This window comes from Mercenaria mercenaria, chromosome 2 (assembly GCF_021730395.1).
Source record: "Mercenaria mercenaria strain notata chromosome 2, MADL_Memer_1, whole genome shotgun sequence".
In the NCBI taxonomy this organism is placed as follows: domain Eukaryota; kingdom Metazoa; phylum Mollusca; class Bivalvia; order Venerida; family Veneridae; genus Mercenaria; species Mercenaria mercenaria.
The window spans coordinates 7095410-7114556 of NC_069362.1; the positions used below are offsets into that span (position 1 = coordinate 7095410).

General features: G+C 33.4%; 1 protein-coding gene across 8 annotated transcripts in view; it reads left to right on the forward strand.

Annotated features, from left to right (window-relative positions):
* Positions 1-80: 80 nt before the first annotated feature.
* LOC123563102 (glutamine--fructose-6-phosphate aminotransferase [isomerizing] 2-like) overlaps positions 81-19147 on the forward strand; it is an 88588-nt gene continuing 69521 nt past the window's right edge. For 5 of the 8 annotated variants that reach the window (XM_045355686.2, XM_045355691.2, XM_045355690.2 and 2 more), the window contains exons 1-3: positions 8429-8599; positions 12881-12988; positions 14105-14203. In XM_045355686.2, coding sequence (XP_045211621.1) covers positions 8551-8599; positions 12881-12988; positions 14105-14203 — 256 coding nt within the window. In that variant the 5' untranslated portion in view covers positions 8429-8550. Of the gene's footprint in view, positions 435-8423; positions 8600-12880; positions 12989-14104; positions 14204-19147 lie in introns of those variants that run through there. The other 3 variants (XM_045355693.2, XM_053528952.1, XM_045355688.2) reach the window with 3 other exon arrangements.

Consider the following 19147-nt stretch of genomic DNA (forward strand, 5'->3'; position numbering starts at 1 on the left):
TTCAGAAACTAGTACTAAAATTAGCACGATTTCAGGAGTTCCGGGATTCCCGCGTCACGCCGATTATATGCTCTGACGCACGTACTTTCATCGAGTTTACGCCTATCAGTCGTACTTCTAATATTTGCAAATCCTTAAATATTTTTTTGCGGCATAAGCTGTAATATAAAGTATAAATAAGTCAGTTTCCTAGATATAAAACTAAGGTTTTGGTTAGGGATTGCCCTCACAGTATAGATCTATTTATACACACCATATATCCCCGGAAGTAAACTTGAATATTTGCATATAAACAGTCTATAGATGCAAAAACGTGTCATTAGTTTGACAGATACGGAGCTAGTGTATATCAGAAGCGAGTGATTTTGCACGATTGAAATTATATATTGCAATATTTCATCAGTGAGCGACAAAGCAAACACCAAAAATGTGTGGTAAGTAACTTTCCGCTAATATGCTATAGAAATCGTCGTAGACCTGTAAAATCCTCGGCTCAATTTTTGCTTTTTACTTACCCTGGAGCATAACTGGAAAATATCCTAGCTGAATAATTCAATGAAAAGAAATTTAAAATATGAGTTGTTACATGAATGTTTGAATTATGATTATATTTCATTTGAATCAATAGTATAATTTGGCCAATAAATTAATATTATGACAATTATAGTTTCTTCTTTATGTTAAGTAATAAATAAGGTAAAGATAATAATTTATGTATCATGAAATACTGCACTTATTTTTAGCAGCCAAGAAAAAATGTTATAAAAGTTGTTTGCTTTCAATGTATAATAAGATACATTTCTATCTTAAGTGTTTTCTGTAAGATTAATTTAATCTCCAAGAAGAGCATTAAGGAGAAAATGATTTATAAATCCATTGTATGCTTGATATTTCATCATTTTTACAAGATAAGTTTCATCACTTTTATAATGTTTATATGTTTCCAAGGCTTGTCACTTGCAGCATGCTTTCTTACAGAAAAAGCTTCTGTAATGTAATTAAAAATATATTCATATATTAATATTATGGTAGGAAGATAGGTGATAGAAAAGTTTTTTGTAACATTTCACAGAATAAGCTCATGTTATTCTCTTTAAAGCGCTGAAATCTTTTTGTAAGATATTGGAATGCATCTTGTTATATTAGTTGAAGAATCTTAAATTAATATATAAATTATTTAAAAAGGAAAATAATGTATAATCATGGCAATACAGCATTTAATATTACTATATTAATGCAGACAATTGAACAGAAATTGCATTTCTATAAATGTTGCGAGTAGAAACTAATTTATTTAATTTAAAAACTGCATTTTTCAGACAAAAGGCTCACTTTTATTCTGTTTATATATGAAAACAATAAAGAAATGTATATACACCATTTCTCCATTACTTTTAAGGTAGTTCTGCACGTTAGGATCGAAATTTTTTCTACAATGTAGAATTTGATTAAACTCTGATTTTTCAAAACTTCGGAATATATTAAGAAAGTTGAGCAAATAAAAAAGATAGGGTCGTGTGCTTGATTTTTTGCTAGACTGATTTGAAAAATTTCGACCTCACGCAAGTTTTCATAATGGGAGTCTGTGGGAAAAACGCAATTTTCAAAACATTTTCGCGAATAGAAATATTTCTACAATGTAGATTTTAATGAAACTTCTCACAGTCATAATTAAATATATGGCCTATAATATGGTGAAATAAAATGTATAGGTCTGTGTGCTTATTTTTGAGATATTTGGCTACGATTAAAGAGAACTGTCTATTTCAAGCTAATTTTAAGACATTATTTTGAATTATTTAATGTGTTTTAATATCATATTTTAACTTTAGAAAGAAAGTAACTGTGCCATTTAAATACATTTATTCACAGGTTGCCCTGTATTCATAAACTGATTTTCGTTTCCGTACGCCGAATCCAGGCATTATTCTACGTTTTCCGGATAAGTGACGTTATGCCATCACTTCCGGTTTTTCAAACGTGCAGAACTACCTTAACTGATAACTTTGTATGTCTATAAGTAGCAAATCATAAAATTTCTTGAAACTTAATTGTGATTAATTCTTAAGTGTAACTTTATAGTTATAGAATACAGCTTTTTTTGAACAACCAGTAAACATTTTAGTTCAAAATAATTTGTCACTAAGGTAATGCGTTAATTATTAATTGTTAAACTTTGTTTTTGTTTGAGCTTCTGTAAAGGGAGAATTTGTTGAAAAATATTTTGAGAAGTCAAAAATTTACCTTTGTGCAGTGTGTGGAAAACTAGTTTTGATACATTAGTTTTTCAAGGACATGCATTCAGATTTTAATGATACATCACAATTTCAGATTTCAACTCTTACAAGAAAAAGCATGAAAAATATTATTTTATAAGTTGTCTAATACAACTGAACTTCCTGATCTACACAAAATTCTTACAGCAAGACTTAATGCTTTTGGCAGTTTTTCTAAATATCAGATGAATTTAAGAACAAAAGACTGCCTGAAAACCAATATCACTTTGTACTTATTTATATTTCACTTACTAGTATACTTGAATGTACTTTCTACATTTTGTAAATTTTGTCAGTAATTGGGGATGTGTCACTTTTAGCATTTAAATAGGCGTAGGAATAGGTGGCACCAAAGGTGCCCTTTATTTTAATGGGGGCTGAGGATGGGGGCACCCCACCCCTACCCCCAAATTTTGACCCCCAAAAAATTTGATTTTTCTGAGAAATAACAGTTGATGATGGGAAAAAAGCCAGTTTGAGAGGGAATTTAGAGGTACTGATAAGGATTTGGTATGATATGTTTATTGTCAGTAAAAGTTTTTTTGTTTTTGTTTTGCTTGTCCAAATGTTTTCAGGGAAAATATGGGTAGGTTTAAGTGGCTGCCCTCTCCCACCACCCCATGGGACCACCTAACTTTGAGATTTCTCCTACCCTGATGTTATAAATACACATAAATATGCTGTCTCAAGCGTGAAAGAATCCTTATGGATGTCAGCTGTTTTGCTTCTGTAACTTGTGTCCAGAAATGTTTCTTTTCAAAGCTTTTTGTCCTTTTATCATGCAGGCTGATTTTCAGTCACTATTATGACCAAGTTTTCCCCAATGAGAGAAACTTCCCAAAATGTAGAAGAAATTAATTTGATAACAGTATTTCACAATTTAGAAAATAATGAGCGAATTTAGGATTGGGAATCCACCAAATTTCAGCATCTGTATTCTGTTACAAACCTCTGTTTCTGAAGGACAAAAAACCCTGTTCTTCTTAGATGCCCTTTTCTCCAGAATGGGCATTTATCACATATGAATTTCTCAATAAGAAAGACCAGGGCCATGGCTCTATTTTCAGATGAAAAGCCCTGCTGTAACAGTAGCTGAGACATTTTATATTAACCAGACGAAATAAAAATTGAATTGAAACTAAATTTCTGAAGCCTAAAATGAGCTGTCTAGCAGTTTAGATAAGAGATATCTATTTACTCTGATGCAATTTAAATGACTGATATAAAGGCGTGCCTTTTGCATTTCTGTTTACGTTATCAGAAAAAGACCTAACAACCCATCTTTAAAACCTCGAAATTATCCTTATTTGTAAATACGAACGTGATAGCTACCAAGTAATCTTCAGCTTTATGAATGTTACTACAGGTGTCCAAAAAATTGCAAGTTGACGTACAGAGACCTTCCTTATTTCCTTGTTTACGTGACAGCCCACGTTCATTGTTTGATAATTTATAAATTTTAATTAATAATGAAATGTACTGAATTATCTTTTAAGCTGCTCATTCACTGTTGCAAAGAAAGTTTTGAACTGACTTCATACAAAATGCATGTGAAAACGGTATTTAAATTTGTTTGGTAAAATACCCAGGGGCTGGTATCAGACTCTTACTGAATAGTCTATGTAATCTGTTAATTTTAATGCGGTAATATTATTTGTAAAAATTCTTGTGTCAGACAGTTTAAAGAGCAGATCTAAGTTTAACATAGCATTAAGAGGACGGTTGCCTCAGTTTTACAAAATGCAAGAGGTTCGCTTCAGATCTTTATGCCATAATTTGTTTACTAATGCTATTTTCCCTCATAAGCATGAATTTTATGATTATTTTATGTATTAGAAGTGTTTAACATTGATTTATATTTACGATACATTTATTTATTATAATATCTTTTTATTGAACTTGAAATGATATTGCTAAGTACTTTAAGTAGGTTCCTTGAAGACTTTTTGTCTGTCCTACTGTAACTTCAAGTCTGTACATGGTTTTCATATTGTTTTTAGAAACATGACATTGTATCAAGTTTTCAAAAACTGCCTTTTATATGCTGTTGAACAGATCTCAACATTTTCAGAAATATTGCCTTTTATCAATAACTTTTACATGCTCATTTTGGAAGAACAGACGTGTAATGTGATGGCACGTGTGTCTGTCTGACCTTTCATCATATTTTGTGCATAACTTAATATTCATTGAATGGTTCTGACTTCAAACTTGGCATATAGGTGAATGGAGCTGAGACAATGTGCAGAGCATATGAACTGAGTCGATCAGAAGGTTAAAGGTCAAGGTCACAAATTGAGCTCAGATGTTAAATCTTTCCTTCATATTTGAAAAAGGGTATACAATGTGCCAATTAACAACCGCTTTATCTTACACGACCCCTAATTTGCAAAACTTAATGAAACTGCGAAATATTCAGTAAGAAAAGTAGGTGTCAGTTAAAGTGTTAGAACCATAGCACCTGGAATATAGTCTTGCACAATTAGCATTTATAATTAAAACAATATCAGAATAATTGTTTTTGCAAAATGAATGCGCATCTGCATCAAGAATCAAGCTGTTGAACGTGTGCATGTGTTATTTTCTGCCGAGAGACGTGTAATATGAATTGGGTAATAATGCATCAGACTCTAATTTAGCAATTAATTTATAATATTTAATATTCCTAAAGTACTAGTAGTTTACTACATGTCAGTAAAAATATCGGCTGGTGTATAAACATTTCAGAGTGGGGCCGAATAGTGCGGTCTGTCACATGACGCTACGTCAAACTACTATTTTTAGTATCTACTTTTACTTTGACAAGCATGTTGTAAATAAACCACTGGTAAAATTTAATGTCTGAGTGAAATAGTCTGTTTTGTTCCAATGAATGCCTATGTTTATCGTTAATGGAGCCTCCATAAACTACACAAAAGCTGCAGGTCGGTACTGCCACCTGCACACAACTATGGTCCAGATCGGACTGCTATGGTGCATTGAGTACTATTTACATTATCTTGGGCACAATTTGTTCATTGGGACTTAATTACGTGGTTGGGCTGAACCACAAAATCCACAAAAATTAATCTCGAGTAATAATGATTTCACAGTATCACAGTGTTGTATATAGATCTTGAATTTTCAGAAACTGCCTAATCTGCAAGTTTTATAAACAGTGTTGTGTAGATCTAGAATTTTCAGAAACTTGATTCTGTAAGTTTTAGAAACCATGTTGTATAGATTAGGAATTTTCATAAATTGCCCTGTATCTGCAAGTTTTATATACTGGTACTGATGATAAACCCGAACAGAAAATGAGGTTTTTTGCCAGTACATGATGCAGTGTAACTTTTTTATTTCTGCAAATTGTAATCAACAATTGGTATCAAAATAAAGCTTAACATTTGCTGAAAACTTTACATAACTCAAGTTTATATTAAGTAAGCAAACTCACACGAAGTGAGGCCCTGAAAGGGGTTTGAAAATGGGGCCTGTATGAACGTTGACTGATGATAAATTCGACCATTTTGTCATTTATAAAATTTTCTTCGTATTATTATATTGAAACTTTCCCCAAAATGCTGCAACAGTCATTCCTGATCAAGTAATGAAAAGTGACCCAATGTCAGGCCTTCATGTTTCGACAGTGCTGAGCATGTGCAAAAACACCCTCTTCCGCCATAATTTTAAATAAATATTTTTTATACAAATAAATATAAGTCATTTATTTATACAGAATATTTACCAATTTTGTTTTTGTTTACCTCAGTTGGTGCTGTAAGTGGAAATTATTAGATGGTGTGTTCAATTTTATAAATAACCGATAGCAGTCAAATATTTCCAAAGCGGTCGAATTTATCATCTGTCCGGGTTTATCATCAGTACCCAGTAGATCTGGAATTTTCAGAAATTGTATGGTATAATCTGCATGTTTTAGAAACAGTGTTGATAACCTGGTATAGGTCTAGGAGTTTTCAGGAAAAAAAAGATGGAAGAAAAGGACAGCTGTCTAAGTAGTTCTTAAGTCACACAAGGTCAGCTGTATTCAGATATAAAAAAAAATATTGACAGGTGCATTACAGAAAGATTGATATTAAATTTACATCTGACATTGACTGAGAAAAAACAAAAGTGAATTCTAATACCATGATGTTTGTTGATTTTGACTGACCAAGACTCTTGTAGAATCATTGATTTTAACATTATAAAAATTCATGAATGTAGGACGTTTTGGCCTGGACGTTTCAACCTAGGATGTTTTGGCAAGGCATTTTTTGCGGGTAGGACGTTTTGGCCAAAAATGAATTGTGGTTCCATATCATGCAAAATATGGTCTGGAGATTATTCTAAAGAATGTTATAGTCAAAGAAGTATAAAAATCATTTATTTTTATAGCTGTTTGTTATAGTGTAAGTGAATAAATTAAACTGATAACAAAACATACTCATGGTATTTTATTTTTATTTCTTTATAATCTTTTTATATGTATAAATGTATATATATTTATCCTGTCACTTGCAGTATTTTCGACCTGATATCAGGGTGCCGTATATCTTTTTTGATATACCGTCAGTTGACACGTGACCATTGATATACGGTCAGTTGATCATGTGACCTTATGATCGATATTGTTGTCATAAGAAATTTTGCATTGAAAGCATCACCATTGTGTTGGAAATGTCCGAACTAAGAAAATGAGTGGTCAAATAATGAGTTTTTATTCAAAAACGAAGAAGTTATTGCGATTTTTTATTGTAACCACATTACTGTGTCGGTGATTACGTCATTATATAAGTGACGTCATTACAAATATGACGTCATTAAAACAGTTGTCGCACACTTATTTTTGTAAAATAAATTGCCAAATATCGGAAAATGAAGTAATGACAAGATAAATAGAATAATAGGTTAGTGCCTAAGATGAAGAAAGTTTATCTGGCTCACCTCCTCCACCTCGCCAGATAAACTTTCTCATCTACGGCACTAACCTATTATTCTCTATATACAGTGTGTGTGTGTGTGTGTGTGTGTGTGTGTGTGTGTGTGAAAATATTTGGCATTTACAACAAATCAAAAGAGTTATGAAAATGAATTTTATTCACAATTATTTTTCTTAAAAAATGATCAATTATACTATAACATATGATAACATATTAATATCTAGATCATATTTTGCATATTATGAAAATAGATTTTTTTTTTTGGGCCAAAACATCCTACCTCAAAAACTTTCTTGGCCAAAACTTCCTAGGCCAAAACGTCCGTGGCCAAAATGTCCATCCTCCAAAATTCATATACCTAAAAAAAAATGCCACTTTTAGAAAATAAAAGCATTTAAACAAATGTTGATAAGACTACATTATTACCCCAAACATGTGAACAAGCTCATTAGTTAAATTAAATGTAAGGGTTTAAATTTAAAGCTGTGTTCTAATTGCACCCTATGAAAGATTTAATTAATATTGAATTAATTATTAAATATCGGGAGGCTGCAGGCAGTGTTTCATATTTTGAAGGCAAATGAGAAAAGGCCTAATTAATTGAAGATAGGAAACAAGATATGAAATGTTTTAAGATGTGTAACAATTTAATGAGCTGAAAACTAATTGTTATTTATTTTTTTTTTAAAAAAATGAACTATGGTATTTTAACTTCAGTTATTTTTATAGATTTTAAGTTTCAGTTGAAATTGCATATTAAACATAAGTTTTGGAATGATTTCGATAAAATTACGTTATATGTAATTTTATTTTCAAAAATTGATATTAAAATGAAAGTACTAAGGTTGCAGTACCAGTTGCCAAGTCCCATTGTATAAAAAACAAGCCTAATTTATTTCATTAAAAATTCTTTTTAAGAACTGGTATTTAAATTGTTGTGAAATACTGGTAGTTACATAAACTAGGAAGAGTTAGTTTTCCAATAATTGGCATGCATTTACTTTTTTAAGTCTTTAATAGTGAATGAATAAGGAAGTGAAAAAGAATGAATAATTATACTTTTGACAGCATTGTTGGTGCTTACCAAGGCAGATACAGATTTATAGTTCTTGTGTGATTGGGTGCCTTTTAGCTATTAAAGTTTTATTTATGTCATTGTGCAAAAAATGATAAGAATCAAGGTTACATATTACTAGGTAGATATCAAAATGAGCTTATAAAAGCACTTGGAAGAGAAACAGCAAAATCGTTTCAAAGTTTGGAAATATCCCTTAGAACTTGCATGTGATGTTCATGCTGTCATTGCATCAGAATTATATTTGGTAATATAGGATAATTATAGACCAAAAAAGATGAGAGATAGTGGGAGCTTATGCTACAATATTTCACATGAAATGGGAGGTTAGTCTTAAGTTTCATGAGTTTGCAGCTGTGCATTATATATAATATTTAATATCTTTTTTTTTTCAATATCATGCATTTTAATACACATTTAGTATTTTTATCTTTATAGAGTTTCCAAAATTGATTGTAAATACTGTTGGTTATGAAAATATTTAGAACTTAGGATTATCAGACCAGACATATTGAAATATGCACAACAACATTTATTATGTCTCCCAACCACTGGGGGACATATTGCTTTTGCCCTGTCTGTCTGTCCGTCCGTCACACTTCATTTCCGATCAATATCTCGAAAACAATTTGACCTAGAACTTTCAAACTTCATAGGCTGGTAGGGCTTATGGAGTAGATGACACTTATTGGTTTTGGTGTCACTCCATCAAAGGTCAAGGTCACAGGGGCCTGAACATGGAACACAATTTCCGGTCAATTACTTTAGAAACCACTTGACCCAGAATGTTGAAACTTCATAGGATGATTGGTTATGCATAGTAGATGACCCCTATTGATTTTTGGGTCATTCCGTTAAAGGTCAAGGTCACAGGGGCCTGAACATGGCAGACCCTTTCCGATCAATAACTTGAGAACCACTTGACCCAGAATGATGAAACTTCATAGGATGATTGGTTATGCAGAGTAGATGACCCCTATTGATTTTGGGGCTATATTGTTTGAAGGTCACTGGGGCCTGAACTTTGAAAACAATTTCCAGTCCATATCTTGAGAACCACTAGGCCCAGAATGTTGAAACTTAGTGGAATGATTTGACATGCCAAGTAGATGATCCCTGTTGCAGCCAACCATCAGTGTCTCTTTGACTTTCACTCCTGTCCCCTATTGACTTCCTGCCTAAATGACTATGCATTGGGGGAGACATGTGCTTTTCTACAAAAGAATCTTCTAGTTACAACATCAGTTAACCTTTAGGCTGCTAGCGGCAAGTGATTCTGCCTTTGCGGCCAGTGCAGACCAAGATCAGCCTGCACATTTGTGCAGGCTGATCATGGTCTGCACTGTTCACCATTCAGTCAGTAAATTTTCAGTGAACACCCCTTCGAATTATAAATGTTATTGCCCAAATTGAATGATGGACCAGTCCATTTTAGAAATTTAGCAGTTGAGAATTTCCAGGAGCAAAAATCTAAAAACTTTTTACCTTTGGAGCTTGTTGAAAGATTAGCTTCAAGTTTGACATCTTTCAAGTTAATATTATAAATGATTTGTGCTTAATTGCTTACATATGTTTCCCCCAGTCATTGAAATTATGATGTCATGCTTTTGAGAATGTAAATTAAATTATACTAGTTTTTAGCTCGACTATTCGAAGAATAGGGGAGCTATCTTACTCGCCCCGGCATCGGTGTGAGCGTTAGCATGAGCGTTACACAAATGTTAAAGTTTGCGTACCACCCCAAATATTTTCAAAGTCCATTGAGATATTGCTTTCATATTTTGTGTACTTGTTTACCATCATGACCCCATTCTGTAAACAGGAGCAGACAACTCTATCAAGCATTTTGACTGAATTTTGGCCCCTTTTCGACTTAGAATAAATGTTAAAGTTTGCGTACCACCCCAAATATTTTCAAAGTCCATTGAGATATTGCTTTCATATTTTTCATACTTGTTTACCGTCATGACCCCAGTCTGTAAAAAGGAGGAGGCATTTTGACTGAATTATGGCGCCTTTTCGACTTAGAATATGCTTATTGTAATGTTAAAGTTTTACTCAGAGCTTATACTATCAAGCACTGAGAATAGTCGAGCGCGCTGTCCACTGACAACTCTTGTTAATCATATTTTCATGTCTGGCTGCAGCTTACTGATTTTGAAAGTTAACTATGTTGTGCAAATTATCACCCTGATGTCAATGACTTGTTAAGTTATTTACCTATATATGAAAATTGCTACTTTCTAAATAAGGCATGATACATCTTTCAGCTCACTAAGAGCACAGCTGTTGAGTGTTGCAATTTCATTCACTATCTGTACGTTCATTTCACATTCGGCCACAGATCATTTCAACAACCTCACCTCTAAAACCGGAAGGTTTAAGTTGATGAAACATTAAATTGATAGTCCATTCCATTCAGAACTGAATTCTGGTTGCTATATATCTGTGGAAAGGAAAAACATTTAAAATCTTCTTGACAGAAACATAGATTCCTTGAGAGACCATCTATTCAATTTAATCAGATTTTATTCATAAAAATCTTTTTTTTTGTCAGATGCTGCTGGCTGATTTTGAAATGATTTTATACAAATGATCCTTGGGTGACAATGCTCTATAAGGTATACATAATTACATGAGGGGGAATTTTAGAAATCATATTGTCAGATATTGCTGGCCCAATCTCATTGTATTTTGATTTGTTTATATCCAAATTGTCAAAAGGTTGAGCTGTAAATCACTGATGATTGATTTAAAGGGCCAACATGGCCCCCATACATTGTTTTGGTATTACCGACCAGTATGTTTAAAGGTCCAATACTAAGGAAAGTGAACATTTTAATTTCTTTTAAAAAGCACAGAAACTATTTCATTTTATTGGAAAATGAAAGTTGGTATGTAGAAATTCGAAATAAATCGCAGTATATGTACAATTATTTTTCTATGAAGTATGAAGGAAGTTAAAAAGACCTGGGGGGTCATTCTGTCGATTCATTGAAATTTTAACATAATACACATACATTTCTTTGAGTTCCAAAGACCTTCTGTAAATTTTGACCTGCCAATCTTCATTATTTAGTGTCTTGCAGAAGTCTATGCACTGGCTATGAAAAAAATTGCCAACTCACTTTCCCTTTGTAATGGACCTTTAAGTTCGGAGCAAAAAAAACTCGAGAACATTGTCTTTCCATAGACGTACAGAACCCTATTTTAAACAAGGCAATATATTGGGATGTAATTTTATGATTTTCCGTACGATATTATTGTTGAAAGTCCGCTCAAAATCCATGTGGAATATTTCGTACAGGTACTGTTCATGATGTTAGTCTTGTCCCAATGGCAGTTTAACAACTATAAAATCGGTCAAACTGGAGCACCAGATAAATTCGGCTTTTTCTAACCGCAAGCTGTAGAGTACTCTTGTTATGGTTTTTGTTTAACCTACTTTCATAATGAACTAATTTAAATATCAAATTTAAGACTTAAAAAGTGCATCATAAAATATTTGCATAAATCAAATTATGCTGCCCTTAATTTTTGTTGACATTATTTTGATTGTGTCTCTGTCTTGAAAAGTTTGGCTTCCTTTTCTAAAGAGATTGTCCTGTACAAATATTTTAATCCTGAAAATAGTGGTACATGTACCATACTGACACTAGTATATTTGTACTTACCGGTATAATACACTGTTATTTGCAGTTTAACATTATCAAACCACATTTAATAATGCAAAATGTTAATTAATTCCTTCCTCTGTTTATTTATGATTTCCTTGATTTTAAGAAATCTATTGAACAGCTAGTAGAGTATGTGTATATAATAATGATTATGATAATAAGTTGTTGGTAGAATTGACCATAGAGAAAATGGCTGTATTTGTTGGATGGTCTTCAACAAGATTTTTTGAATATTGAAATTTTAAACGGTCAATGAAATTTCATTTCTAAAACTGATTTAAGTTAAACCTACTACTTTCATATATTTTTTCATTTAAACATACATTATTGCTAGTTATAATAAAACACAGGAAATGGTTTTGGCCACAACTTGCTCATGAAATTATTAGACAGCCCGCTCTCAAATACAATAATTCAGTTTACAAAGAAATATTTGTGGCTAACTAATCAGTTTTAAACATCTAAATATTCTTTTCTTGGAAAGAAACTTGTGCTGTCAACTATAGATCGCATGTATTAATTTTGTACCCATGACACCCATCTCTGAACACAATGATTATTCATCATTGACCATTACAATCAGAAGTTGTTTCACATTATGTAAAAATATGTTATTCCCATTTGTTAATGTATTAGTTACAAGTCATATCAAATTTTTAAGAAAGAAAATTATATGAGCCGTGCCACAAAAAACCAACCAAACTGTTAGCGACCAGCATGGATCCAGACCAGCCTGTGCATCCGTGCAGTCTGGTCAGGATCCATGCTGTTTGCTAACAGTTTCTCTAATTGCAATAGACTTTGAAAGCTAACAGCATGGCTCCTGACCAGACTGCGTGGATGCGCAGGCTGGTCTGGATCCATGCTGGTCACAAAGCCACTATGTTGGTTTTCTCATGGCATGGCTCATAATCTTCATCTTTATTTCAGGTATATTTGCATATTTAAATTATTTGGTGCCTGCAACCAGAAAAGAAATCCTGGAGATCCTAATAACGGGACTCAAACGAATGGAATATAGAGGATATGATTCTGCAGGTACTATTTTCTTGTGCTTTAACACCATTTTGACATTTTAACCTTCAGCCTGCAGGCAGCAAGTGATTTTACCTTTGCAACTAGTGGAGACCAAGATCATGCTCTGCATGCTTCGCTATTCAGTCTGTAAATTTTCAGTGAACACCCCTTTGAATTGTAAGTGCCCAAAATGAATTATAGTACTGCCAAAATTGAATTATAGACCAGTTCATTTTAGAAAATTAGCAGGGTAAAGGTTAAAGAGCATTTGTGGCCAAGTGGTCAAGGTTTTTGGATTTAAATCATTTGTACTCCACCTTTCTGGGTTTGAACCCTCCTTCGGATTCAGAATTATTTCATGTGAGAAAGCTATCTGGCAGGCTTTTGAAAGGTGAATGGTTCTACTAAGGTGCTTTCCCGTGTCTGAAATCGTGTCCCGAGAGCAGCTGGTGTCTTCCTCTGCCATAAAAGCTGCAAAGTTGCTGTGTGGAATATACTGTGCCAGCATGATTTAAAATCTAACAAACAAATGACAGGACATTTTCAATTAGTGGTACTTTGTGATCAAATCTGTTCAAAAGTAGATACCAGTGGATATCTGTGCTATTCACAAGATAAGTTAAAGTAGATGAAATGATTTTCTAGTAGGCAGTTATTTATTACAACTTCCTGTATAATAGATATTCTGTTACAACACTTTGTCTATTCATTTTCTTGCCTGTTTTCAAGATACCATTAAGTAGATGAAACAATTTTATATTATGTAATCAATTGTTACAACTTCCTTATACAAAAAGAGCTTTGCTTTCAATTTTAAGCTCACCTGAGCACAAAGTGCTCAAGGTTAGCTATTGTGATCACCATGACATTGTGTCCTTCGTGTGTTGTCAAGAACTTTGCTGGTCGCAATATTGGCGCAATCTTCATGAAACTTGGTAAGAATGTTACCCTCAATAAAATCCCAAACAAGCTCGCAACTGGCACATATTGTTTTATCTGTACTTCTGAAAGGTATGATCATGCAGTCAAATATGTATAAGAGAACATGACCCTTTTTGAACGGAACCGGTTAGCGTGATGCAAAGTTTGAAAACCTGGTTTGTGTGGAATTGCCATGTTTCTTGTCTTTTACTTCAGGCGTAGCCTTTGACACTTCTGAATGCAGTGACAAGAAGTGTACGCTGAAAACCATAAAGAAAAGGGGAAAAGTTGCAAGCCTTGAAGGAGAAATACAAAGTAAGTTTTTAGACACAAGTTCATTAACATTATCATATTGTCACGGAAAAAATCCAAGACATGGAATTTATAGTTCTTTACATGCCAGCCCTTGTTTCAGCAGTATTATTTAGTAAATTGTACATTTTAGTAGAGGTCAACAATTTGATTTGAATTTTTACCAGTTTAAAGCTGTGTCTACTGTCTGATGTTAAATTAGGTGGTGAAAATGTTAAGGTAACAAGCAGCCTGAATGCTTTTTGAGATTTATGAAAGGAAACCAACTTTGTATATATACTCTGAACTTAGTTAACGAGCATCCAGATGAATCCTTGGTTATATTTTGTTAGTTCTGAATTACATTATGCAAAGTTACGACAGAAAATTTATCAACAATGATTTTACACTAATTTCTTTACACTATTTTCCTACTTCAAGATATATTTTTTTTATAAATTTGAAGACAATTTGGTGAATTTGACAAAAATAATTGAAAAACAAAATCCAAGATATTCTTAGGCAGTACAAAACTGAATACTTGTATATTGACAGTGTCCATATATCTACAATTAAGTACTGAATCACCTTGGATTACAAAGGGAACAGGAAAATACTCAAGTTATCCAGGACCACACAAATTGTTTGAGTAAGGATAGGTGCTTGAGACCTCAATGCTTGCATAATCAGGTTTTCACTCCACCTGGAAAATAGTAGACACACAAAACTGTTATAATACATTTTTTATAGAGTAAATGCAGTTGTGTTTTGATAATGCCATCTACTAGCAAACCTGGAAAGAATTGGTAAATTTGATATCTGAATATTTAATTCTATATTAATTATGTATAATTCTATTCAGTGATATTCACATTATTTTATCATTGAATTTCATAAGATAAATTATGGTTCTGATATCTTTTCTATGATGCAATTTCATCAAACATTCCTATGTGACATTTCTAAAGAATGGGTGGCCATCCATGAAAGGCCTTTATAATATAGCTAGTAATTGTATTGCATAAAACGTTGGTTTAGTTTTTCCTCAAAATTTGATACTGTTACTTTAAAATATTCATTTGATTGAAGACATTCTTGAATTTCGTATAAATTCTTTGCCTGATAAAGAGATATGATTGTTATAAATTTAACTTCTTGACTAAATTTTCCTTTTCCTTTTTCTTGTTTTTTTTTTTTTAGATTTTAACCCTGCCTATGTATTTATAACACTTCGTGGAAGAGACACTCTTTCTAAGAAGGAAAAAAAGTTTTCTCTCATTTAAACCTTTAATTGAGGGTCCAAAATTAAAAACTTAAGTTTGGAGACCAGTCTCAAAATTCAAGCTTCTGATTGGTCAATCCTGTGTACTGTCTCAAAATTGACTAATAACAGCTTTGTATTTTAAGACTGGTCTCCAAACTTCAGTTTTATAATCTTAGACCAATGCTTGACCTTAGTCATGATAATTTTAAGGCTATTCTTTCAGTAGAAGACTTTCTTCTATAACTCAACTGCTAGTTTCATAATCACAGCCATTTATATTCTTTTGTGAATGTTACAAAGGACAATTTAATTATATACCATTCTTCACGATTTATGTATTTCTTCTTGGTAAAATGAGATTACCTTGCTAAAAGTTTCATCTAGGAAGAAAGTTATATTTCCTATAATTATAATGCATTGTTAAAAATAAAGTTGCAACTTCCTAGATCTAGCCCGTCAGTAGCTACCTTCATATCATTTACAGTACGTGTATACATGATTTTTAGCTCGACTATTCGAAGAATAGTCTAGCTATTCTACTCACCCTGGCGTCGGCGTCGGCGTCACACCTTGGTTAAGTTTTTGCATGCAAGTACATACAGCTATCATTTAAAGGCATATAGCTTTGAAACTTATTTATTCTTTTTCTAGGTCAATTACCAACCTCACTGGGTCAAGTTCCATAACTCTAACATGTATTTTGAGCAAATTATGCCCCCTTTTGGACTTAGAAAATTCTGGTTAAAGTTTTACATGCAAGTTACTATCTCCAAAACTAATGCAGATATTGAATTGAAACTTCACATGTGTCTTCGGGGTTATAAAACTAGTTGATAGCACCAAGTCCCATAACTCTGACCTTCATTTTGGCCAAATTATGCCCCCTTTTGGACTTAGAAAATTCTGGTTAAAGTTTTGCGTGAAAGTACATACAGCTATTACTAAAAGGCATATAGATTTGAAACTTATTTTTTCTTTTTCTAGATCAATTGCCTACCTCACTGGGTCAAGTCCCATAACTCTGACATGTATTTTGGCCAAATTATGCCCCCTTTTGGACTTAGAAAATTCTGGTTAAAGTTTTACATGCAAGTTATTATCTCCAAAACTAATGCAGATATTGAATTGAAACTTCACATGTGTCTTCGGGGTTATAAAACTAGTTGATAGCACCAAGTCCCATAACTCTGACCTTTATTTTGGCCAAATTATGCCCCCTTTTTGACTTAGAAAATTCTGGTTAAAGTTTTGCGTGCAAGTACATACAGCTATTACTAAAAGGCATATAGATTTGAAACTTATTTTTTCTTTTTCTAGATCAATTACCTACCTCATTGGGTCAAGTCCCATAACTCTGACATGTATTTTGGCCAAATTATGCCCCCTTTTGGACTTAGAAAATTCTGGTTAAAGTTTTACATGCAAGTTATTATCTCCAAAACTAATGCAGATATTGAATTGAAACTTCACATGTGTCTTCGGGGTTATAAAACTAGTTGATAGCACCAAGTCCCATAACTCTGACCTTTATTTTGGCCAAATTATGCCCCCTTTTTGACTTAGAAAATTCTGGTTAAAGTTTTGCGTGCAAGTACATACAGCTATTACTAAAAGGCATATAGATTTGAAACTTATTTTTTCTTTTTCTAGATCAATTACCTACCTCACTGGGTCAAGTCCCATAACTCTGACATGTATTTTGGCCAAATTATGCCCCCTTTTGGACTTAGAAAATCCTGGTTAAAGTTTTACATGCAAGTAACTATCTCCAAAACTACTACAGATATTAAATTGAAACTTCACATGTGTCTTCGGGGTTATAAAACTAGTTGATAGCACCAAGTCCTATAACTCTGACTTGTATTTTGGGCAAATTATGCCCCCTTTTGGACTTAGAAGATCCTGGTTAAAGTTTTGCGTGCAAGTACATACAGCTATTACCAAAAGGCATATAGCTTTGAAACTTATTTATTCTTTTTCTAGGTCAATTACCAACCTCACTGGGTCAAGTTCCATAACTCTTAACATGTATTTTGAGCAAATTATGCCCCCTTTTGGACTTAGAAAATCATCTGGTTAAAGTTTTACATGCAAGTTACTATCCCCAAAACTAATGCAGATATTGAATTGAAACTTAACATGTTTCTTCAGGGTTATAAAACTAGTTGATAGCACCAAGTCCCATAACTCTGATATGTATTTTGGTCAAATTATGTCCCCTTTCGAACTTAAAACTCTTTTGATATTTAACATTTTGGGTAATAATTTCCTGCTTCTGTGACAATATTTCGAATAGTCGAGCTTGGCTGTCTTACGGACAGCTCTTGTTATAACCCGACTGCTCATAAGAGCATATACTTATTTCAATAATTTTTATAATTTTATACCCACCGTAAACAAAGAACTTATGGTATCTGACTGCAAAGGTTGTGGCTTCTTCATATTTATTGTCAAGTTCTTGTATCTTGACATGATGGGATTGTCATAACATCAGTCAAACCCAAAACATCTGGGACAAAAGTCTGAGGGGCTCTACTTATGCACCTCTTCTGTTTATCTAAAAATAGAAAGAATCTTAGTGTAAGTTCAGGCAAGGTGTCAGATCTGTATTAGTCCTGCTTTGGACTTTTGTTATGATAGGTTACATATTATACAAATACATGAATAAGGGCCTACAGTTTATGTAAGGTACAGTGGGACGAGCCTTGTAGCAGCAGGATATATGGTTATAAAGCAAGCTCAGCACCCAGCTTAACTGATAGTTTAGTTCTGTTACAATCTAACCTTCGTAAAAAACCACCTGTCTATAAAGGTCACTATTCCATTTCCAAATTATACATTTCCAGAATATTTCAACCTGAAAGGTCATTTGCATACAACAACCATTCTTTTGCTTTCCTAATTGTGACCTTTATATACAGGTTTGACTGTATTAAATTACCAGTGCAGGTTGGGTGAATAGTGATGCAGGGGTATAGGGTTGGACACTTGTTCCTGAGATTGTATGTTTGAATCCTGTTAAAGTAAAGGAACACAGTACGAGTACAATCATTAAGTCTCCCCCCCTCTGGGGGAGACATATTGTGTTTGCCCTGTCCATCTGTCCGTCCGTCCGTCCGTCCTTCCGTACATCATTCACTTCATTTTCTATCAAAAACTGGAGAACCATTTGACCTAAAACCTTCAAACTTCATAGGGTGGCAGGGCTTATGGAGTAGACACCCCTATTGTTTTTGGGGTCACTCTGTCAGAGGTCAAGGTCACAGGGGCCTGAACATGAAAAACCATTTCCAATCAATAACTTGAGAACCACTTGACCCAGAATGTTGAAACTTCATAGGATGATTGGACATGCAGAGTAGATGACCCCTATTGATTTTGGGGTCACTCTATTAAAGGTCAAGGTCACAGGGGCCTGAACATGGAAAAACATTTCCGGTCAGTAACTTGAGAACCACTTGACCCAGAATGTTTAAACTTCATAGGATGATTGGACATGCAGAGTAGATGAACCCTATTGATTTTTGGGTTACTGGTTGAAAGGTCAAGGTCGCAGCAAACAGAACATGGAAATCCATTTCCGGTCAGTAACTTGAGAACCACTTGACCTAGAATGTTAAACTTCATAGAGTGATAAGACTTACAGAGTAGATGACCCCTATTGTTTATGGGGTTACTCTATAAAAGGTCAAGGTCGCAATGAA